The sequence below is a fragment of the Sceloporus undulatus genome, chromosome 1, assembly GCF_019175285.1.
Source record: "Sceloporus undulatus isolate JIND9_A2432 ecotype Alabama chromosome 1, SceUnd_v1.1, whole genome shotgun sequence".
Classification (NCBI taxonomy): Eukaryota; Metazoa; Chordata; class Lepidosauria; order Squamata; family Phrynosomatidae; genus Sceloporus; species Sceloporus undulatus.
In genome coordinates this window covers 290,567,386-290,592,345 of record NC_056522.1, presented here as the reverse complement: position 1 = coordinate 290,592,345, position 24,960 = coordinate 290,567,386, and the positions used below count along the sequence as shown (strand labels likewise).

Below are 24,960 nucleotides of genomic sequence, written 5' to 3'. Positions count from 1 at the left end.
AAAGGTAGGGAATTAATATGCAAAGCTAACACTGCATGATACGGTACTTATGAAACCCCTTGGACTGTAGCATGTTTTTCTCTGCAGTCTGTTTATCTGGAGATCAAGCAGTAGCATAGTACTGCAAAGAGGCAGAAAGGAATGTAGGCCTGTTCTACACTACAGGCCCTCCTGCTGCTCTCCAAGAGTGCTAGAAACTACAGCAGCGTGCAACACATGTGCTGGACGAACACCAAACACATACCATTCAGAATATGAGAGTTTTTAACAGTAAAAATCAGAGTATAGACAGTTAATCTTATCAACACTATCAGGTGCACGGTTAAGGGTTACTTTTTCCCCCCTTAGTTTAGCATATGTGTTCAAGCCTCCTGGAGGTAAGAATGAAAAAGGATGGAATAATACAATGATGAAGATATGTGCCATAAATATGATTGTTTTTTATTTTGAAAAAGTTCTGATTATTTGAGTTCATTAATGAAACGAAGGATTGTACAACATGTGCTCCTAGGATCACAGGTGGTCCTGAGCCACTTTCCATGCAGATATTGAAATCAGAAATATTCTTCATCCCCCCACCCCCACCCGGTTGATCTGCTAAACTGTTGGGGCAAATTATGCTTCTTGGGCTCTGAATTGACTGTTTACCTGTTTCTAACAATGGGGTATCAACAACAATTTCAGTGGAGTTTTTTTGGGCAATGGGAGCATGCCAAGATGTGTAGGAATATGTGTGTATGCACACACATGTGCATGCACATGCATTGATATGTGCACATGTGAGCTTGGCCTTCTGTCTTTCCCAGCTGACACTCAATGTAGCCCTAAGGACCCAAATAATTATGCCCCCACCCAGTATAAACAGAGACTGGATGTTTTTGGAGCTATTATATAAACTTGTTGATCCAGTTTTGTGGCCAGAGTATTACCACAGGTATCTAGGTAGGTTTCTCACTTAAAATCCAGAGGTGTACATTTATTGCATAGTGCACATGTCAGGTGTGGTAGGTCTCTGGTTTTTGAAGTATTATATATGTATTATAAAATTACATTCATATTGCCCCAAACCGACAAGAAGCAGATAACAGTGCTATAGAACCTCACAGTGACTTGGCAATTATAATGGTGGACATAGTAGTTCTGTTTCCACAGAAGAATATGGTTATGCTGTGCTGTGCATACTATAACAAATAGATCCCTTCTCCCCAGTGTTCCAAAATATTCATATTAGTGCTGCTATAGTCCTCAAGAATGCTAATAAATATGTTTTAAATGTACTCCTGTATTCCTATCACATCACCAGATACTTCTTTTGTAATATGGTTGGCTAGTGCCTGTGATATCTGTCATGCTCTAACAATGATTGCACTGTTTTACATTGTTCATCATGAAATGCATGAGATATGTCTGGAACATGGTGAGTTGAATGCCCAGAAGCATATTAATTTTCATCAGAAAAGCAAAATTCTGGCAGAAATGTTCTCTCACTTGTTCAGATTGTCTTATTATCATCGTCTACTCCATCATCCTTTGGAATATGGCTTCATTTTAAAAATTAAAACAGTATGTCTGCCTAACGCACAAGATGTTTCAGAAATTATTTCTCTAAACTGACCTTTCAAAGTATATCAGTATCTGCAGTAATATTTTGTTTCAGGGTGGAGGATGGGGATAACACTCAGTTTCCAAGTTGTATAAAGATTAATTCCCATGGTGATGCCATGTAGAGTCCACACTCTAAATAACATGTGGAACCATATGTGTAATTTAAATGTCATGTGGAGTTTGGTGGATTTAACCACAGCAGAAGTGCTAATTTTGGAGAACATATTTTGCTGGTCATTGTGGAACTTCCCTATCTATTACATTGCACAGTTTGATTAGCCTTGCTCCATTACAAATACACATAAGGGCTCTTCAGGCATTCCTCAATACACAAAGTCAGAAAAAGCACTAGCCTGTCTGTATATATAAGGTGGGACCAATTCCTTTTATAGGATCCATGATAACTGATGCTGCAACATGAATTTGAATTTGCTTGAAATTGAATGGCAGTTGCTAATAATAATAATAATAATAATAATAATAATAATAATAATAATAATAATAACAACAACAACAACAATAATAAAATTTATTTGTATCCTGCCCCTCTGAGAACAATCCGGGCGGCTAACAAAGTTAAAAATACAGCACATATAAAAACCCTGGTGCCCTCCCCTCCTTAAAAAAGTATTAAATCCAATGCAGAATTAAAAACAAACAAACAAACAAACATACAAGTTAAAAACTGACCAGAAGGTCAACAACATCACATCTAAAGAGTATAACCAAAATGCTGGGTGGCGGAGGGAGATAGTATATGAATTAATTCCAATATGTAGTTTGCTTATGAAATCTGTTCCCCCCCACCCCCGACTTACAATAAAGGCCAAATTCTTATAGATTGTCTGGCAGTTCAAGTGGGCTGAATGTTTCTGAGAGTGGCCAGCTGTATGTTTTTGGACATTTACCCACACAGTGTGATAATGTGGTTGTAAAGCAAAACAAAAAGTTGTGCTTTAACTGTATTTCTTCTTCTCATAATTGACTCTATTAGTTCCTTCAGCTATTTGGGAACGTCTTCTATTTTATTTTAGGGATGCCACTTTGTTAAACTTTCCACTATGTAAAAAAATCATCATTTTCTAAGATGGAATCTATTATTTATAGTTTTTAGGTATTATAAGTATTGTGTTTAAAAATATTAAGCAAAATTAGAAAGTATTGTGCTTAAAATCTTCTGCTGCATTAATTAAAGAAAGGGTTTTCTTAAAACAAACTGCTGCAGCTACCTTTTATTAGAATGTGTTTTGTGTTGGGTGTTGCAAACTGAATTTATCAAACTAGAAGTGGTACATCATTCAGACACTTAAATATCTTGTTGTAAATGCTTTTTGTCTCTGTCTTGCTTTTGCAGTCCTTCACAAGCAACCCAGAGAAGTGTGCCTTTGTTTGCTTGAACTTGGAAGGATTGCTGCCAGGTAGGCAAAATTATTTAGAGAACTTAGCAGTACTAAGAGAGTTTGGTTCAACACATCTTCATGCTAACAGATACACTTCAGCTACAGTCAGGGCAAAGGCCAAGCTATGGCTACACAGAACATATTGTGAATAGTTGTTTAAACAGAACAGTCAAGGTTCTCATAATACACTGATGGAGTCTACTTACAAGAAAACCCTTAAAAAACTAATTAATATTTGAGTAGGTCTTCCTGAAGCAGATGATTTTATATCTGCAAGCTGAAATACTAACATCAGTAACAGGTGCTTCATTTATTCTTCAGACCTGTTGGAATTCCGATGTGCAGCTAGAGTCACTGGTGCAGGTCAAGGGTGAGAATTATTTGGCCCATCAGATGTTGTTGGATTGCACTTCCAAGCAATTGGCTGTTATGAGTAGAAGTAATTGGGGCCAGTAAGTCTAACAACATCACAAAATTCAGTGTAGCTAGTAACACAGAATCATGTCTATGGGCCATCAACACAAGTAATAATAATTGCCCAACAGTATTCACCTTGATATCGCAGGAATTGCTCTTTCTTTTGCCTTTTCTCTGGAGCAATCCATGTAAGATCCACAAACAGGCTTAATATTCTTCTAAACTGCATTTCAGTCTTATGCTGTTTTTAGATATAACCATATGTGATTGATTTCCCCTGAGTGAAAGGAATTCAAAGGGTTAGGAAAGATTTCAGATGCACACCATGAAAAGAAACTCCTCATATTTAAATCAAGTCTGGTTAGATTGTGAGAAGGTGCAAAACAGAAAAGGAAAGGTATTCCTTAGCAGAACCTGAGAGGTCCATCTGATGAGTAAGGTTGCATGCAGGTGCAGAGTCAAAACCCAATGGGAACTAAATGATTTACAGCCTGTCAGCATCTGCAGACAGTCAGGAAGTCAATGGATTATATATAGGTGTTTGCTCCAGCCCTGGCTGACATTTCATTAAACAGAAGGGACTGGATAGCAGCTACTATAACCCACAGATTTATCCACTCATAACTTCCTATATATTTATTTCAAGGATCAAAAAACCTGGAGAATTTGATCCATGATTAGGGCAATCCTTTCTGCAAATATTTGTCATTCTTGATTGCAGAAAGTTCTTACATCCCAGCACAATATGTCTATGGAACTCACTGAAAACTTAGAAAACTGAAATTAAAAGAGAGGGGAGAAGATAGCCATGGTGTTGTAGAAAACACAGTCAGCTTTCATAGACTGAAGCCATGCAGCCTAGTATTAGTGATATTGACTGACAAGAACGCTTCAGGATTTCAGGAAGCAAATTTTAACAGTACTTTTTGGGGAACAAACCCAAGGTGTCTCCTGTCTCAGACAGAGTGTTAGCCTTGGAGTGAAATGCTGGATTTAAGAGCCAAAGGCGGGTTACAGACCGCCCATTTGGGGCGGGCTGTACCTGCCCCTTTCCCCGGTGTATTGGGGCCTCAGCTGCCAGAACGGCAGCCGCTGAGGCCCCGATCCGCTGCTTTCCAGGCTGCAGGGAAATGGCAAAAGGCCACTTCCCCGCAGCCTGGAAAGGGGTGTCCTTGGGGCTTCAAACCCCAAGGACACCCTGCGGCGGCGGGGAGGAGGAGAAAGGGGCCGCTTGGCCCCTTTCTCCTTTGGTCCGCTGGGCGCAGCCGTGTGAAGGCTGCACCCAGTGGACGAAACCAGGAAGGAGCTCCAAAACGGAGCTCCTTCCTGCTCCGCACTAAGGGCGCACTAAGTGCCCTGGTGCAGAGCGATGACATCACATCTGCGCCTCCCCGTATAGAGGCGGCGCGGTCGTGACGTCTTGACAGTGTCCCCCATGTAGATGGGGCACCGCCATTTTGTACGGACTCAGTCCGTACTAGGGTTAGGGGGGTGCGGAAGCACCACACCTTCCTAACCCTAGTACGGACTGACTCCGTACTAAAAGGCCCGTTTGTAACAGGCCTTAATTTTTTATAGTTTAGGTTTATAGTCTGTGAATCCATGACTTGAATCCTGTTTGTTAGTCCTCCCTACAATAGACTCATTGAATCAAAGGATGAATCAGCACATAGGTAGATCTCATTGATTCAGTGAGTCTGCTCTTAGGGTCTAAAAGAATTCTGGTGTAACTTTCGTCTGTGTCTTCTATTTCTCCCTTTTCCATCCTTCCTATTGTGTCAGCACCTTTTGATGATGAACCACTACGTGGAGATTTGCCATATTTATTCTACTGTGACAATGATTTTAGTTCCTTTATAAATAAAATATGTTGTTTCTGCTATAAAGCCACAGATAGTAATATTGGTATATTTTGCTGCTGCTATATGAGAGCCAAGAAAGTATTCCAAAAATCTGTCTTGCTGCAGTCTGCTCCCAAGGCTACAGTACATGTTAAGTAATGGATTTTAAGATAGGGGCCTAAATTGAATTCTGCATAGTTACATTTGATAATTTCTCTCATTTCCACCTTTAAAAAGAAAAAGGAAAAAGATTCTAGCTCTCATTGTCATCAGCAACAATTGATCTTTCTTTCTTTCTTTCTTTCTTTCTTTCTTTTAAATATCTTGTCACAGGAGAGGCAAACCTTAACATAAAAACTGGCTGAGATCCTAATCAGGACCACACAAGATTATTGTGAAAGTAAAGTTAACAAAACAAACAAACACTTAAATTTATCTTAAACTGTACATTGGCTACTTGACATACCTATTAGCTCGCTGTACTAATTATAGTTTTAGGGTCTAAAGCAGGGATAGGGTATGTTTAGCCTCCTAGATATGAGAACTTCAATTCCCACAAGCCCTAGATAGCCTAGGTAAGAGAAGAATATTATGGGAGTCGTAGCTCAACACTTTTGAAAGTTTCCCACCCCCAGTATAAAGCATAAAGTATTGTTAGTGTTCTTGCTGTTTTAAGATAACTCATATCGTTAGTCTGTTGGAATATAAATACATGAATATCTGATCTGCATTGGTAATTTTCTGCTTTCAAAAGGTTTGGTGTGGAACCTCCTGGGTTAATCAAACTGGAGAAAGAGATTGAACAAGAAGAAACACTTTCAACCCCTCTTCCATCTCCTTCACCCACTCCATCAAAGTCACCTGGTAAAAAGAGTACAGGAAAGCTCTTGGACGATGCGGTAAGAGCATCTTGCCATATGTAATTCTGAAGTTGAGTAATAGGAGGTTCAGGGCAGATAAAAGGAAATACTTCTTTGCACCAACTTTTGGAATTCACTATCAGAAGATATACTGATGGCTGCTGACTTGGATAGCTTTAATGGGGAATTGGACAAACTTATGGAAGATGTGGCTAATAACTATAAAGTTTGTATATTACTTCCATTATTATCAGAAGCAACATTTCTTCTGTACACCAGTCACTAAGTCACATAAGTGGGAGAGTGTTATTGCATTCATGTCCCCTTAGTGGACTTCCCATGGTGGTATGATCTGACTAGACACTGTGGGAACAGAGTGCTGGCTAGAGAGGCCTTTTGTCTGATCCAGCATGGCTGGTCAGAGCACAGGTTCATCTAGCCCAGTAATTATATATTACTATATCATTTTGTTAAATATTTCTGTCAATGTACACAGATTCTTACAGAGTAGAAGAAGACAGATCCTTACCCCAGTGGATTTAGCCATGGGGGAAATGGATGGAGTAAAATGAAAAGCATCCCTGATCTATACTGTAACAGACAAAGACTATGCATTGATTCAATTACTGTACATGAAAGTTAGGTTCAGTTACAACACACCATGTGAACTATAGGTTTGTTTCCAAGGCCCCTGGAATGGTATTTGAGAAGTGATAAGGCAAAGATTAAGAGCTGTAACCTCACGAGTGCTTGAGGAGGCCATTCAAGGCAAATGAAGGAATAAGGCAGAAAGAATGGTGTAATTTGAGGAGAGAGGCAGGAGCCCTGAAGAATGGAGGATGTGGAAATTGAGGTGCAAAGCTAAGAGGAAGGGATGCATTTTGATATAAGAGAGAGAGAGAGAGTAGGATGATTCAAAACTATGGAGGGCTTTGAAGGTAAGGACAATTAGTTGTTGTTACATCTGGGAGCAGCTTGGGAGCCAGTGTACATTTTTAAAATGGGTGTCATTGATTGATCAGGTCAAATAGAGGTTGCCAGGTGAAATAAAGGGTAGGGCTTCTGTCCCTTTAAAGGTTGTATAGACAAGGGGATTTCAACATCTTGTCCCAAAAGCAACTCCTGCTGAAATCCCTTCTTGTGTACAACTCTTCTACACAACCATTAAATGGAAGGGAGCCCTGTCTTCTATTTTATTTGGCAAACCTAGATCAAATTCATATTATGAATGGGACTATCAAGAGCTAAAGGTGTCAGACAAAAATCTGCCCAACTCTGTTACCTGAAATGCTTTTCACTGGAAACTGAACTTGAGACTTTCTGCACAGAGGTTTTTTTGCTTGTATAGTAAGACTTCTTTGGAGAACGATGGGTTAAACTGAAGAGTAAAAAGTGTGGACTTTAAAAAAAGAATTTGTTACCATGGCAAGCTCTACATCACATGGTGGGGCATGCAACCTGGGAATTAAAAAGAGCTCCTTGAAAGTCCCTGTACCACTCCTGAGCTACAATGAACAGATGGAATTTGGAGTATTTAACAGTACTCATGAGATGTAATTTGTTGAAATGTAAACGTGGTCAGGTTTAGTGTTTCCCCACCACCACCCTTCTTAAATCCTTTAGTTTTCACATTTTGTTCTACAACTGTCAAAAAATTGTAAAGGCAAATTAATTTGTTCTTACAGTAAAATAGGACTGTAACCCCTGCAGATTTAGATAAAAATGGAAGAGAATATAAAGGATGACTTACAGGCCTTCTTTAATTCATCAGCTAAAGAACAATATTAAAGTCATTCAGAGAGGCCTGTTACCTCTCACCCCTTCCTTGGTATATTGATTTTACTCGTAACAGTAGTCTTCACACAAAGTTAAAGGACCAAACCCTAACTTTAACACTCCCAGAATACACAATTTCTTCAATGTTGCTATGAAAAGCAACAAGAATAACATATTTTTTTGCTTTATCTTAAGTAAATATTAAGATTTTATTGCTGTTCTTCTAAAAGAAAATAAGCTTGGTCAAGGTGGAAAAATCCCATAGAAATAATAAAGGCAAATCCTAGTCCATTGTCATACGTTCAGCTCAGGTGGTGCAGCCTTACCCTTAAGCAAGATGAGGTGGCTACCTCAGGCTACAGGATGTCACAGAAATGGCAACAAATGGTAATTTACTGCATTTTATTCCCAGGGAGGGAGAGAGGCCTTTGTGAGGTTTTTTGTTCCATGGGCCAAAAAGAAAAGTATGGCTTTGGATTGAGGGTCTTGGATGGTGGATGGCCATGTGATGCTCCATCTTGGACAGTAAAATGTCTTGAATGGCCCTGTGCAATGGCACAATAAAAGAGAGTGGCTGTTTCTTCTAATAAACAACCTGTGTGCTTGACCCTCTCTTCAGATGTTGATGCCATACAGAGCTCGCTATACCAGGCTCATGTCATATAATTCATATGACCTGGGGCAGTAGAAGCTGGGATGAGGCATGATTGCCTTTTCATGTGGGTACTGCTGGCTATTTGAACAGGGGATGGACCCCTACCATTTCTTAAGAATGTCCAATTACTTAAAAGCTAAAACCTCTAACCTAAGTTAGAGCCAAAGAAGGGCCAGAGCCAAACCCAGTCAAAGTTAAGTCACAAATGACATCTTGTACCACAGATGAGTAAGCAGTTTTTGGTCAGGTAACAAAAGTTGTTAACCTTTAAATAGTCAATCCCAGAAGCAAATGGGATTACACAAAAGAAATGCTACAAACATCTAGCTATACTTGTTCTGCTGCCTACCAAATGGGAGTTTGGGCACTGTAAAATGACAGGGGCTATGTCAAGGAAAGTGAGTTCATCACACTACCTTCATAGCCTTTTCATTAGATTCTTTCCCACTGGTTTCTTACAATAATAATAATAATAATAATAATCTTTATTTCTATCCCGCCTTTCCATGAAAGTGATCAAAGCGGCTTACAACAATACAGTTAAAACATCGGTATATAAAAATTTAAAAAGACATTACTAGGGGATATAAACAGGAAATAAAACATGAAACGAAACAAGAAATGAAACATATCACATTCATCAGGGGCTAAATAAGCGACAATTTTTACAGAATGTGGGGTCAAAAAAACAGAGAGCAAGGGGCAGAACAAAAAGAAGAACACAATTAGCTAAAGTGAAAAAGCCAGCTGAAATAAATATGTTTTTAATTGTTTCTTGAAAGAAACTAGTGATGCAGAGGAGCGGAGCTCTATGCATCACTAGTACTAAAAGTTCTAAAAACCTATGACCAATATCCATTTGGCCTGCCAGCAAATCTTGGAGTAGGCAGAATCCCAGGTAGATTACGTGTGCTTTCAGTATCTATTCCAGAGAGCAGAGTGACTCTGCAGAGGTGAATTTAAATTGACATGGAGGGTTGGGGTGAGAAGGAAAATATCCTGTTGTGGGCACACAGGGGCTGAGTAGCAGGAAGGAAATCACTTCCTTTATGCTTTGTTTAAGGGATTCTTCTGTCAGCCCAAGAAACTAACTGGCTCCAAACCTTCAACAGTACATCAGAATATGATCTCTTCATTTTTACATGCAGTTTCTCAGACTTTACAGAGATATAGGTTGCTATTGCTAGAAGCAGAATACTGGTCAAGATCCAGGCAAGACCTTTCTTATATACCTGCAATCGTATTCCTATGATCATATGAGAAAAGAGAAAAAGATGTTCCTAAGAAGATGTAAAAGTCAATCTTTCATCAATAAGTATTCTGCCAACATATTTACCCTGGTGTCAGCCTTTCTTTACAGGCTGTTGGTTCATGAACTAGATCTCAAAGGTCTCTGGAGCATTAGCTGAAGTGAGTGAAATCTTTAGAAAATGCTTCTTGCATTTTGCTTTGTTTGACTTTAACACATTAGGTCAACCTTCCTCCTAGAAAACTACATTGTGTCGAAATTGTTGTATTAATGTGCTTGTCAGTGTTGGATTTTTTTAATGCAGCAGTAGAGTTAGAATGTCAGATTAGAGTTCACTCAACCGGATCTGCTTGTCAGGCAGTGATGTCTGTCTTCTTTTCAATTTGCTGACAAGTTTCAGATAGACTAAATATATAACTGCTCAGTAGTATCTCACATAGTTATGATGCTTAAAATGATGAACTTTTGTCTTACTATGTATTGAATGGAATTACGTGGTTTGGAGATGGGGGCCCCCAAACTCAGGAAGAACTGAGAAGGAAGTGTCCATGTAAGCAATAAAGGAACTACCAAGTGGCAGTTTTTGCTCTGCCTCACATGTTTACTGAAATTATTTGGTTCATGATTCAGGACCTTGTCAGGAGATTCAAATCTAGGATTCTCTCAAAGAATACTCATTAAAGTCAGAGGCATCACTAGGAAGTGTGGGTGGTGTCTCACCTCCCTTTCGTGCTCACCCAGCAGCCACGGCAGACTTTAAATGAACCCTTTGGAGGGTGCAGTGCTGCCCCACTCAGCAGTGTTCTGATGAGCGGCCAGGAGGGAGCAAGAGCAAAGCAGCACTGGGTGACACCAACCTCAGTGATGCCCCTGATTACAGTTCCCCACAATTTCATACAATTAGATTCAATTCATATATGAAGCTGATCACATGATTTTTTCATATCCTATAGTCCATACATCTAACTTCTTATGAAAACTGACCAATGTGTTTATACATCTACCACTTCCATGAATACCTCGGATAGTAATGTTTTATATGTAAAGAAAGCTATTCAGTTTAAACACAGCACATTCAGGATTTTTGTGGAGAAGTTCAGGGCCATAGTTAGAAGAGCAGTCGGTAGGTTGGCCTACTTTACAAAGGCTTAGGTGGCTACTGCTAGAAGCAGAATACTGGTCAAGCTCCAGGCAGGATCTTTCTTATATTCCTACAATCATAGTCCTACAATCGTAAGTGAAGTCATGCACATTAACATCAAAATTAGCTGTCCCCTTGCATGATAAGACCAAGAATGTAATACTTCCATGAATCAAGTTAAGCCCCAAGCTTAACTGCACTAACTGTGTGTTAGTTTATCCCACATTACAAGCTACACATGGAAAGCATTTCTTAACAAATGAAGAGCAAGTGTAAAATGCCTAGAGCTCATGGATTTTTATTCATGAAAAGCAGATCATAGAAGCATACACCCACTAGAGAGATGCCTTTGGAGGAAGCGTTTCACAATTTTAGATGTATTTTCTGTATCCATGGATTTTTTTTTTTATCCACAGATTCAACCATCCATGGTTTGAAAATATTCAAAAATAATATAAATCCCAAAAGCAAACCTTTTTTGCCCTTTTATAATTATGTAAATTATTTTACAGAATTTCACTATACCATTGTAGTTAATGGGACTGAAAATCCAGGGATTTTGATATCTATGGGAGGTTTCAGAACCAAACCCCAGTAGATACAAGGGACCCACTGTAATAAAAGCCCAGTCTTAGAGATTCATAGATTATGGATTGGAAGGAACCCCAGAGAGGTTACCGGAAGTGAAGAATGAGACCTAGAATCCCTGACTGCTGCATGCTAAATTCCCTCAGGCTGTAGGTGAAACAGTAAAAAGAGAAAGTGTTTAGGAGATCAAGGAGGACTGTTACTTAGATTACAGTAATGCTTAACTCCTTTGTCTCATAATTCATCCTCCACAGTTTTTAGAAGGTCATGGGGGTGCATATTTACTTAAAATGGAAGAAACTGAGATTGTATGCTTTCTTCAGGGCCCTTACCTTCTTTCTCTCCATAATTTGAACATTGCAGAGTAGGAATGAAGTTTTAGGTGTCAAAACAACAAATGGGGAAGATGTTTCATAAGGTTTAGAAAATGGGCAGAATCTTTGTGAAAGAGAAAAAGGAAACGTATGTATACACAAAGAGGATTAATTTGAAAAAGTTGGGAAAACTCCTAAATAACAGCATGAAAAGTTATAATCTGCCATAGAGGTAGATTGGTTCACTAAACACTTTAAAATGTTGGCTTGTTTGCCTTTTCTTCCCCCCCCCCCTTTTTTTTTTCTTTTTAGGTGAAGCATATTTCTGAGGATCCTCCTTGTAAATGTCCTAGCAAATTTTGCGTAGAGCGCCTTTCACAAGGAAGATACAGAGTTGGAGAGAAGATCCTTTTTATCAGGGTAAGAAAGTTTTGCTGTTGATTTTATAGAGCACTTCAATCTGGTAAGCAGTTTAGTAAGAAGGCTATGATTAATTAGTATTTTACCGTATGTTAATCTGACTACTGCTGTGATTATTTTTGTTTTCTCAGACAATTGCTTTCTTGCACAGCATCATGCCTTCATTACTGCTGTGTTGCAATAGATCCATTTCTCTCTCTCTCTCTCTCTCTCCAGTTACCCCTTTGACTGTGAGCATATCACGTTTTATCACATTCTGCCTGCAGAATAGTCTTTTCACTTACCAAGTGCTTATGGGTTGAAAATAATAATAGATTACACTTGTGTTCAGAAACTTCAATTAGTTCAAAACTGCGACCACATTGGCTACTAGTACATCTAGGAGTGAGCATATCACACCAATATTACAATCACACAATTAGCTGCCAATTAGTTTCTGGGCAAGACACAAAATTTTGGTTATTACCTTTTGAGCTTTACATGATTTGGGTCCAGGGTACATACAGGATTACCTCCCCCCTGTATAACCTGCTCCAAACACTCAGGGGGACATTTACTCCAGTCAGCCAAGATTAGGTGGCAGCTGTCACCCAGAGGACTTTTTCTTCAGCTACCTCTAGACTGTGGAGTGTCCTATTGGAAAAGATTCAACAGTTGAATTTAAAACAGAATTAAAGACCAGTTTCTTCTGACAGGCCTATCCAGATGATTTTTTAATATAAATTTTAAACTATGGACTAGTTGCTTTAATATATATTGGTCTTATATGTTTTTTTTATAGTTTTAAAAAACAGATGCTATGTGTTTTCAACTGATACTACGTTGTATTTTAATCTGTTGCTGTTCCCCTCCTTGATCCATAGAGAGGTGGGTAAGAAATACATTATGATTATTATTTCTGCTCATGGCAGCACAACCACTAGCAGGAGAACAAGTACAAAGACCATAAGCAATACTGAGCTGTAAGGTGTTACACAATGCATTGAAGAATAAGATGTGCAATGTCCTGCAAAAACATAATCGTTATTGTTATATGACCATTGGACAAGGATGAAAGTAAAGTTTTCACAAATGATAGAGATCTTGCATTAACAGACTGAGATCCATTGAAACTCATTGCACAGAATGTGGTTGTGTGATTGCGACAGTCATCACTTGGATAGCGTTTGTGATATGATGGCTGTAATATTATGGCTAAATCTGCATTGCAGAAGGATTAATTCAGTTTGACACTGCTTTAACTGCCATGGCTCAATGTTATGGAATTCTGGGATTTGTAGTTTTGTGAGATATTTAGCCCTTTCTGTCAGAGAACTATGATGGTGCCACTGTAAGGGAAAGTTCCCAAAGTCCATTTGAAAGGGAGCCCAGAAGTGAAGACAGAAGATCGAAGAAGTCCTTAAACAAATCACAGGTTTATTTCAGCTGAGGCAACAATTGCCAAAAATAGGCTTTCAAGGAATTGCTGCACCTAACAGCCACTGCTAAAACTTTTTATAGTAAAACACATTTCTTTGTTTATACAGCATTAGCTTAATTGGCTATTTAGTACACACATGATTAGACAACAGGTAGTTTATTGGCTATTGTCTAAACAACAAATAATTGGTTGCATACACTGTCCACGCAGTGTTCACGCACTTTCCTATTGACCCTACATTTACTTGGTGTCTGGAATGCAAAGAGATACCAACTAAGATGATCCTGTTCCCTTCAAGGCCACAGCAAAGCGAGAGCATTGTGTTCTCAAAGCTCTGGCAAAAGGGAGGGGGGGTGCGGTTAGGGTTGCCATAAGTCAGGACCTCCAAACCAGGACAAATGTAGGACAAGCGTAGGATAACATTTTCAAATGTAGGACAACATTTCTAAAAAATGGAGGACACGTGAAAAAAATTGGTGATTTTTTAAAAATGTTAATCTAAATGCATGTTTCTTAGGCATGATCAAAATGGAAGACATTTTGGCATTATTCCTAGACAGATGGCAGAAATGTACTTCCCTTTCTGGTCACCCCCCCCCCATTCCAAACAGTACATTTGGGCATTGAACATGGCTTTACTTAACATGGCAATCTCTTGCATATTTCAGAGTCTTATTCCATAACCAAACCTCTTGTTAGGTTTAACGCTTAGCATGGTTTAACATGGCTATGCATATTGAAAATGTTAAGGTGGTTTCACAAAAAGTGGATTTGCCATTTCAGGTTTCTTGCCCCAAGTGTACTTCTCAGAATTGTGTACTTGGTCAAGGGACTGTGGTTTTTCTTCACTGTGCATGAGATTGTAAAAATCACAGCAATTTACACTGGCCATGCCTCAGAGGCCTTCTGATATCAATATCACCATTAAAGAACCAAAAACACACAGAAAAGGCACTTTGGAAGGTGACACTTTCTCGGTTTCTGAAACAGTAGTTGTCTGCCTCTCAAGCTCACTCATCATCATCACCATCACCACACTATCATTGTCAAAGCAAGGGAGACTTGTTAGCATTAAAAGCACCCAAAACACACTTTGGAAGGTGACACTTTCTCAGCTTCAGAAACAGTAGTTGCCTGCCTCTCAAGCTCACTCATTATCATCACCACCACCACACTATCATTGTCAAAGCAAGGGAGACTTGTTAGCATTAAAGGCACGCAAAATAAAATTTAAAAAAACTTGAGGCCTCTGGCCACTTACCACTACCACCACCTCCTCCTCCTCCTTCTGCTCCCCCTTCTCCTCTTCCTCCTCCTCAAGGCTATGGAATCCTGGGAACTGTAGCTCTGTGGACCATTCAGCCTCCTTTTGTCAAGAGAGCTCTGGTGCCACAAGAAACTACAATTCCCAGAATCCCATAGCACTGAGCCATGGATGTTTAAGGGGGGTCAAACTATTTCTGCAGCCTTTTGCTACCCCAAAGCCCTTCCTATTTACAAGCAAGGCAAAAGCTCTTCCTTCACCAAGCCATTGAAAACCAACCCAAGCGGAGGGCTGATTGCTTCTTTCCCATTGGTCAGCTTCGGGATAAATTTGCATATTACAATTAAAGGTGTTTAGAGCCTCAAAAACGATCCTGTGATAAAGAATTACAAGAATACTGACGCGGTAGACATTTAAAAGATGAGGCATTTAGACTCCCAGTGAAACATCAACGATTTATGGCCTTTTTTTTCTTTTCTCACTGTAACCTGGAAAGTAATGCCTCTTGCAGGGCATATATACCAACGTGGGCGAGCAAAAGCTTTGAGTTGCAGGTGTCCTGAAGACCTGCTTTCTAGGCTACACCAGGCAGGGAGGTGGGGAGGGTGGCGCACAGCCGCCTCCAGGGCCTCGCGGGGGGGGGGGGGGGACCCCCGGGGGGGGGGCCAAACGGGGGCGGGACCGTGCAGACCCACCCCAAACCGGGAAAGTCCCGCCCCCAGGTGGGATATGGCAAGCCTACATGTGGTGGACACAGGAAAAAAAAGTGGGGGCCATGCAGCCCAACCTTGCAGTTTACTAGCTAGTTCATTCAATGAGTCTACTGTAAATCACTGCTCTTTGCAAAAGCTATGTACAGAAGCAGAAAGCATAAGTTCAGCCATGTTTATATCCCTCTCACCACCACAAACTACAAATCCCAGGATTCCATAGCATTCAGTTGTAGCAGTTAAAGAGGTGTCAAACTGCATTAATCCTTTGAGAACCTTTTTAAAAGTTTTATATATTTACCATGTTTAAAACTGACAGAATATTTCCTGCTGTATTATATCCAGCTATGCATGGAATTAAGTGGCCTACTTCAGGTTCAAGTATCTGTGCATACTACTGCACTCCTTTTAAAACGGTGCCCACCATATTGTGAACATTTTCTTTATTTAGGTGGCTAATTAGTTATTAGTACTTTGGAAGTTGTAGGTTCAGTTTCTCCAGAATTGAAATGGCATTTTGTTTCCAAAGTAAGTCCCCCAAAAATTAAAATGGATTTTGTAATAGGGAGCAAGTTCTTACTGACCTTCTGTATAAGTCATTTCTTTGATCACTGACAAAGAAAGAAGAGAAAGGAAGGAAGGGCAGGTTTTTAAATTGCTAGAAAATCATACCTTTTGTTTTGAAGATGCAGTCCTTAAGTCTAAATGTATCAGAGTCAGTTATATGAACTCAGTGGTAACAAACAAAAGAAACTTCTTGGACAGAAATGTCTTTGAGGTTTTTCAGCCCACTTACACACTCATGAAAATTCACATCTGAAGATTGGAGGAACAGGGGGAGACATTGAGGAACAGAAGAAATGCTCTGGTCAATATTCTCACTTCCCTGTTCATCCCATTGCATCACCCCTGTCTTGTTCAGGAGGGTTTCAATGTTTGAAGAGTAGCTTGGGAGGGAGTTTCAAAGGAAGACATTTCTCTTCTAAACATTTCCATCCATTTGTTCATTTCAGGAGCTGCTGTCACACTGCAGAAATAATGCAGTTTGACACTGCTTTAACAGCCATGACTGGATCCTATGGAATCGTGGGATTTATAGTTTGTTGTGGCACCAGAGCTCCCTGACAGAGAAATCTAAAGATCGCACAAAACTACAAATCTTACAATTCCATAGCATTGAGCCATGGCAGTTGAAGTGGTGTCTAACTGCATTAATTTTGCAATGTAGATACAGCCAATATCTAATTCAAATGCATGCATCACTAGCTTTCCTCCACTGAATTGGAGAGTAACCCATATATGGGCCACTCCCCTGTTGTTAATGTAGAGGTACTATAGATAGAGCAAATCCAGATTTATGGTGAACTGAGCACTACCATACTTTTTGTTATCAAAAAGATTGGTCAATATTTGCAAGGACCCTTTTCCTATACTCGGATATTAATTGCTTAAATTTTATAGTCTGAAGGATTTGAGACAGCCATGAAATACATCTCAGTGTGGAGCTTGTTTAGCATTCTTCTCTACTCCTGTAAAACTGAAGGAGTTATCGAACTTTAGCATGGATAGTGCAGTTGCTAAGGAAACAGAGCCAGGCCATTTCTTTGGAGACTTAATATATCTTAAACAGGAGTTTGTCTGCTTTTCTGTTTCTAGAGAAAGGTTTGTAATGAGCCCTTGAAAATTTACAGCATTGAAATCCCATATATATATATATATATATATATATATATATTTTAAAAATTACTACACAAATACCTGGACAGTAAAAAGATTCCATTATGTACATATGATCTGAAAGATAAATGCAGTCTATTCATTGTTATTGTGGATTTCCCCTTTGTATAATTAATTGTGAGCATATAGAGCCAGTGTGGTGTAATGGTTTGAGTATTGACTGTGACCAATTCAGTCCCCATTCGGCCATGGAAACCAACTGGGTGAACTTAGTCTAATCACTCTCTCTCAGCCTCAGAGGCACTGGCAAAAACCCCTCTGAACAAAATTTTCTGAGAAAACCCTGGGATAGGCTTGCTTCAAGGTTGCCATAAGTTGGAACAACTTAAAGGCACACAGCAACAACAAAATTGTGAATATAGCCCTTTACAGAGTTTGAGACAAGAGAAAGGCCCCGAATTCTGAAATTTACGGCGTAATTTGTTTTCAAAAGAGGATACAATGGGAAAAGGAGTCATAAGTGGAGAAATGAGGCAGTTATATCAAAAATTGAAGGTGCAGATGCAAATACTTAGGTTTCATTTCAGAGTATGCTGGAAATTTTGGTGATGAAAAAATAGAAAGCAGAGATGGGACTAGTCACTTCAAATATCTTTTTGTAGTTTGGACTTCTGAGTGTCTTTATCAGTGTGTTGATAAATGTTCTGTTTGTATGATTGGTTAAAAAAAAATTATGGGCAACTTTTCACAATAGAGTGGGGCCACTGTGTGTACCACTCAACTAGATAATTGATTTGCCTCACCTAAGCATGTAAAAACACCCAGCTGTTAAGTTTGTGATGGGACATAATGCTTATTTATTTTTTATTAGATTTGTGTTTTTAGTTTGTGCTGATGTACGCCCTCCATGTCCCTTGACATTGCCATCTGATTCTACAAATCTGCCCACTCAAGATTTGCCATGCTTCAGAGAAGACTTTTAAAAACTGCCATAATATGTTTAAATCTCTCTGGATGGAAAACTCCCATCCATCCAGGTCCTAGGAACAGAGTGGATGATACATAAAATTGAGTTTCAGAATATCTGGATTCCATTTTGGTCATGACAAAGATTACATGTCTGTCTGTAACCTATGCCCCTCCCTCAAGGGTTCCATTCTGGTAGGAGATCTGATTGAACATTGGCATCCTTGAATCTTATGCTAGTGCAGCTGATGTAAAAGTATTGGTATTGCAGAAGGAGGTTCTGGGTGTCTCAGTGTGCAATGCCTGAAAAATTATATAGTATGTGCTATCGTAACTAGGAATAACAACAATGTTGCTCATTCAAAGGTTTCTGGCCACGGGTCCTTGAAATATTTGTTTGTTTGTTTGTTTGTTTAATTGTTATGCCACCTTTCTCCCAGAAGGGACCCAAGGCAGCTCACAAACAAAAACACATTAAAAGCTTGTTACAATTAAACAATTAAAACTTCACATGAAAAACAATATAAAATCACAAACATTAAAACCACAAGAAAAACACGATACCCACCCCATATAACAAACACCCCATATAAAAAGCCATCCCAATCCTATAAACATATCCCTAGGAATAATCCCATTGAACACAATACGGCTAACTTTTGCACAGACAAAATAGGACTGCATATACATATATAGAACAAATAGTTCAGGGTACTTAATTCATATTTATTTATTTGATTTATATAGCCTTTACCAGCATGTCTGCTGAAGACCATGACCAGCTATGGCAAAATAAGCTAGCTGCAACCTAAAACTGACCCTTTTTTACAGTGCTCTTGATATATTGGACTTTATGACAGTTTTCTGTAGCTGATCTAGAACCAGTACAAATCTGCCACAACTATTGGGAATAACAAAGTGATGTGTCTGGGGAGTATTGTCTACACCGGCCCCTTGTGAGCAGTTGGACTGGAGCATGTGTCAGCTTGACACATACTGACAAAGCTTTAAAAGATGTGCTTAAAAGTTTCTGAAGAAGTTTGAGGAGGCTAATCCTCAGATGGTCTCTTTTTGTCCTACTGTGAAATACAACTTTACAGCAATACACAGCTGTCTTGCAATATCAGGTTTTGAAAGTGAACTTGCCTTTTCAGGAAAAGCGCACCTGGCATCTGGTTTTAATTCAAGATCAGCCACAAATCACAGTCCAGTCACTTAAACACTTTGCTGAGATTTCCCCTTTTGATGCCAAACATATTAGTGTATAATGAAATTCAATTCAAAGCAGTTTTATATTCCCAGGTGGAAGCTGCAGTAAAAATGCAGAATAATTCTTAGGGATTATTACTGTTGGATTACTCCCTGTATTATTTCATTGTGATCAGACTATGGATGAGAATACAGATCATAATGAAAGTAATGCAATACAGGCAGACATTTGCATGTTCAATACATTCTGAACCAGTGTACCATACCATGAGACTATAGTCAATCTGGTTGAGGTTTATTTCTGTTCTGGCATGCTATTTTAGTGATACCCAGTCATATATGAACAGTGTTGCACTGTTATATTTATTTATTTATTTATTTATTTATTTATTACAATGATTTATATCCCACCTTTGCACCAATGGGATGCAAAGGAAGATAAAATAACACTGAAACAAGAGAGGCATTTTGCGAGTTGGTGAAAATACTTGCATGCTTTGGCCCTGCACTGCTGCAGAATATGAAATTTACCTGGCAGATGAGAATCAGCTAAAGAGTAATTACTGTACATACTCATGTATAAGTTTAGAAATTTTAGTCAAAAGGTGACCCCAACAAACTGGATTGACTTATCTATGGGTCAGTGGACTTTACTTTAATTCATATATATATATATATATATATATATATATATATATATATATATAGGAACCATCCCCTTTTTTGAGTAGAGTGTGAAAGGTGAGAGCTTAGTCCATGCCAGGACTGCGTCGTGAAGATGGCAAAATGTTAACAGGGGACAGAGAAAAGGCAGAATTACTCAATATCTTCTTTGCCTCAGTCTTCTCAGAAAAGGAAAAGGGTGCTCAACCTGAGGATAACGGAGCAGAGGACAGATTAGGGGAATTTCAGCACAGAATAAGTAAAGAGATAGTAGAGGAATACCTTGTTAATCTAAATGAATTTAAGTCTCCAGGACTAGATGAACTTCATCCAAGGGTATTAAAAGAACTGGCAAATGTAATATCGGAGCCATTGGCAATAATCTTTGAAAACTCCTGGAAAACAGGAGAAATCCCAGCAGACTGGCGGAGGGCAAATGTTGTCCCCATCTTCAAAAAGGGGAAAAAAGAGGATCCCAACAATTATCGTCCAGTCAGTCTGACATCGATACCAGGAAAGATTCTAGAGCAGATAATTAAACAAAGAGTCTGTGAACATCTAGAAGGCAATAACGTAATCCCAAAAAGTCAACATGGGTTTCAGAGAAACAAGTCATGCCAGACAAATCTAATCTCTTTCTTTGATAAAATTACCACGTTGGTAGATGAATGAATGAAACTTTATTTATATACCGCCGTTCCTGAGATCATGGCGGTTTACAACATCTAATAAAATACAAATACATCTCAACAAAACCCCCATTTTAAAACAGTACAAAACATCGATAAAAAATCCATCATTCATTCCTAACCATTAAAACCAATTAAAAACAATAACAATCCAATACAACAACACAGTCCATACACAATATAACCGGAGAGAATGACAATCAGGACATGTGGGGGAAGGCTTGGCAAAATAGGTGAGTCTTAAAAGACTCAAGGGAGGGGGCTGAGCGGAGCTCATCAGGGAGAGAGTTCCAGGACTGTGGGGCAACAGCAGAGAAAGCCCTCTGCGCAGTCACAGCGTATCTCACCTTAGGACCTCTCAAGAGTGTTTTCCCACCCGATCTGAGAGTGCAGGGTGGATTATATGGGGAGAGGCGGTCCTCCAAGATGAAGGGAATGCTGTGGATATAGTATATCTTGATTTCAGTAAGGCTTGTAAAATGTGGACTAGACAAGGTAACTGTTACATGGATTTGTTGTTATGCCCAAGATTGTAAGGGCAACCTGTTTATCCTGAGAGCGTGTGATGAGAACCCCTCCCTCCATGGACCTATTCACAGCAAGGCTGAGAAAGACATTGAGACACCAAATTTGGTTTTAAACACCATGCATGTAACATTTATTGAATCACAAAGTAATACAACCATTGATTATCAAGAGCTCTTTCACTCACACATTCATACAATACTCACACACACTTTCCTTCCACCGAACATTGATCAGTTGTTCTCGAAGGCTGGGGATGACACCGTTGCCGCAGATGGTGCCAACAAAATGGAGATGAAAGTCCAGGGTCTTTATACTTTTTCTTCTCTCTGGCTCTTGGTTGCTGAAGTCTTGCAATATTGCAGCCCATTACTCAACTTCTTCTTTTGGGAGGACAGACAGGTTGTTCAGATCAGTCCGTGTTCAAAGCAACTCATTCTGTTCAAAGTTCTCCATTGTCCTGTCAGTTCCTCATCATGGCAACTCAGGAGATAAGGTTCTTCCCGGTCATAGTTTGTCACACCTGGACGGCACCCCGCTTCAGCTTCCGAGTTTTCAGACTTTCCTCGCCTCGGTTGCCAAATACCTTCGTCACATCAATGCTTTGCCCGGAACCATCTTGTTTGGTCCTTTAGCTATGTTTAAAGCACAATCCCTTGGTTCTTCGGTTCTTCAGCTCTGGGTTTAAGTCAGAACTCATGCATTCGTCTTACATTGTAACTGGTTGACCAGCTGAACGCAAAGGGTGCTCAACAATGGCTCCTTTTCATCCTGGAGGGGTCTCACAGGCTCTGTCCTGGGCCCAATGTTATTCAACATCTTTATCAATGACCTGGATGACAGAATTGGGAGCATACTTATCAAATTTGCAGATGACACCAAATTAGGAGGAATAGCTAATACCCCAGAGGACAGGATCAGCATTCAAAATGACCCGAATAGACTAGAAAGCTGGGCCAAAGCTAACAAAATGAAATTCAACACGGAGAAATATAAGGTATTGTACTTAGGGCAGAAAAATAAAATGCACAAATATAGGATGAGGGACACCTGGCTGAATGAAACTACGTGTGAAAGAGATCTAGGAGTCCAAGTAGACCACAAGTTGAACATGAGTGAACAGTGTGATGCGGCAGCTAAAAAGGCCAATGCTATTTTAGGCTGCATCAATAGAAGTATAGTGTCTAGATCAAGAGAAGTAATAGTGCCACTGTATTCTGCTTTGGTCAGGCCCGACCTGGAATATTGTGTCCAGTTCTGGGTGCCACAATTCAGAAAGGACATTGAGAAACTGGAGCATGTCCAAAAGAGGGTGACTAAAATGGTGACGGGTCTGGAAACCATGCCCTATGAGGAACGACTCAGGGAGCTGGGGATGTTTAGCCTGGAGAAAAGAAGGTTAAGAGGTGATATGATAGCCCTGTTTAAATATTTGAAGGGATGTCATGTTGAGGAGGGAGCAAGCTTATTTTCTGCTGCTCCAGAGAACAGAACCCGGAACAATGGATGCAAGCTACAGGAAAAGAGATTCCACCTCAACATTAGGAGGAACTTCCTGACAGTAAGGGCTGTTCAACAGTGGAATGCACTCCCTCGGAGGGTGATAGAGTCTCCTTCCTTGGAGGTCTTTAAACAGAGGCTGGATGGCCATCTGTCGGGGATGCTTTGATTTGGATTTCCTGCATGGCAGGGGGTTGGACTGGATGGCCCTAGTGGTCTCTTCCAAGTCTACGATTCTACGTTTCTCTGATTCTAGGAGCACACATAACAAGGCCATCATTTAGCATAGTTTCCTTCCCATCCATCCGTCCATCCATCCATCTGGGTAAGCACAATTATGCCTGCTAGAATTTTGTGAGTCCTTTGATATTGTTTTCCTTTGCTTTGTCCTTTATATCCTTTGTTACCTGAACCTAAATTCTACCCTCGAGTTATCCTCAAGTAATATCAAAATCCATAATTTTGGCCCCAAAATCTGCCCTTAATTTATAGTTGAGGTCAATTTATCATTGAGTAGATATGGTATTCCCCCACCTTCTGCAAAATTTAATAATGAATCAGGCAAATGACATAAAGGCAGGGGTTTTTGCTTTTTTTGGGGGGGGGGTGGTACTCTAAAGGATCAGCTTTCCAGCTTGTACATACTGACTACTCTCTACCAATGAAAGAATAATAATATTGATTTGCATTTGATGAGTTCTGAGTACTTTTGGAAACCAGGCACCAGAAGAGTCTCTGTGATACAGAAATTAGACAAATGAGTTTATCATATGGGAGGTGTACTTATGGTTGCCAGCATTTGTATAAGCCTTGCTTCTGTGTCTTTAAAAGCAATGTGAAACACAGGAATTAAGCAGACAATTTTCTGAAGATGAAGTGATGAAAAAGCTTCACTCACTTATGTACATATGTCATTCTGGTGTTAAAATTTGCAAAACAGCTACAATTGGATGGTCCAAAAATAACCATTTAAAAATTCTGGTACTGAATTATGTCATGCTTAACTGCTATGTAAGAGTTATGCCATTCTTGGCATCAAGGGTTATCAAAACTTTATCTGAATAATTAGGGTGAGTGTTGGAACTCTTACATCAGACTGAGGTTTAGGTGAGTAGATCCTCCTACAAAATTAGTGGTGGCTTCCTGTATTTTAATTCTGTGCTTTCCTGACTCACCTACTAATGGTCTGCTTAAAATCTTCTCTGTGGATCTAATGTTTGCATTAATGTAATGTGCAGACTACTCATTGATTTCCTCATCTTTATCAAGAGGAGGTGTGTTGACACATTGAGATACCTTATTGAGAAATTATGAACTATTGCAAATGTTCTCATATTTCTGTTTGTTTCGGGGGGGGGGGGGGGGTAGTGTAAAAAAAGTTTTTGTTCAAAAACCTTCCAAAACCCTTTCTTGAAACAAAGGAAACTGTATATTTCACTTTTAAACATACAGTTTTTACACAAAGAAGGTTTATTTTGTGTGAACAGGTCTTTTGCTAACATGTGCCAAAGTGCAAAATAATAACAATAAATGTGCAAAAGGTGTCACAGTCTCACCCAGTAGGGAGAAAACCTAATTTCCCCCCCTTCTTGCATGCAAAAAAGAAATCAGATGCATCTTATGAAGTGGATTGGAAATTACAAAAGCAGGTATCAGAAATTAATTTCTGAGGGCATGTTTACAGCACTTGGAAACTCTATACTTACCTCATAGTGAATGTGACCTGGATACATTATGTTACTCAGGATTCAAAGGCAATGTGGGGATTTTCTCCAAATATCTGGAGAAAAAAGAACTTCCTTTCACCCTTATTCACCTGTAAAATCTGAATTAATAGTGAGGACATGGCTGCGTGGCAGGAAATGTGATTGTTGCAGACCATTCTTTTTTCTGCATCACTCTGGTCTCAGCACTGTGAGTGTGGTGATATTGGAGTCCTGTGGACTGAGAAACTGTGCTGCAGTTACAGAGTGAGTTTCCTGCTGGTGTAGACAACTCAGTCTCAAAATAGCTGCTGGACTGTATTATCTCCTCAGATTATCTAAGGGACTGTTCAGACTGGCAGTTTGGG

At 39.5% G+C, this 24,960-nt stretch overlaps 1 protein-coding gene across 5 annotated transcripts in view; it reads left to right on the top strand.

The window, feature by feature from the left end:
- The window catches only part of GAS2 (growth arrest specific 2), a 154,168-nt gene that overhangs the window by 95,395 nt on the left and 33,813 nt on the right, over window positions 1–24,960 (top strand). For all 5 annotated transcript variants that reach the window (XM_042446128.1, XM_042446387.1, XM_042446214.1 and 2 more), the window contains exons 5-7: window positions 2,960–3,023; window positions 6,018–6,162; window positions 12,159–12,266. In XM_042446128.1, the coding sequence (XP_042302062.1) occupies window positions 2,960–3,023; window positions 6,018–6,162; window positions 12,159–12,266 (317 nt within the window). The remainder of the gene's footprint in view (window positions 1–2,959; window positions 3,024–6,017; window positions 6,163–12,158; window positions 12,267–24,960) is intronic.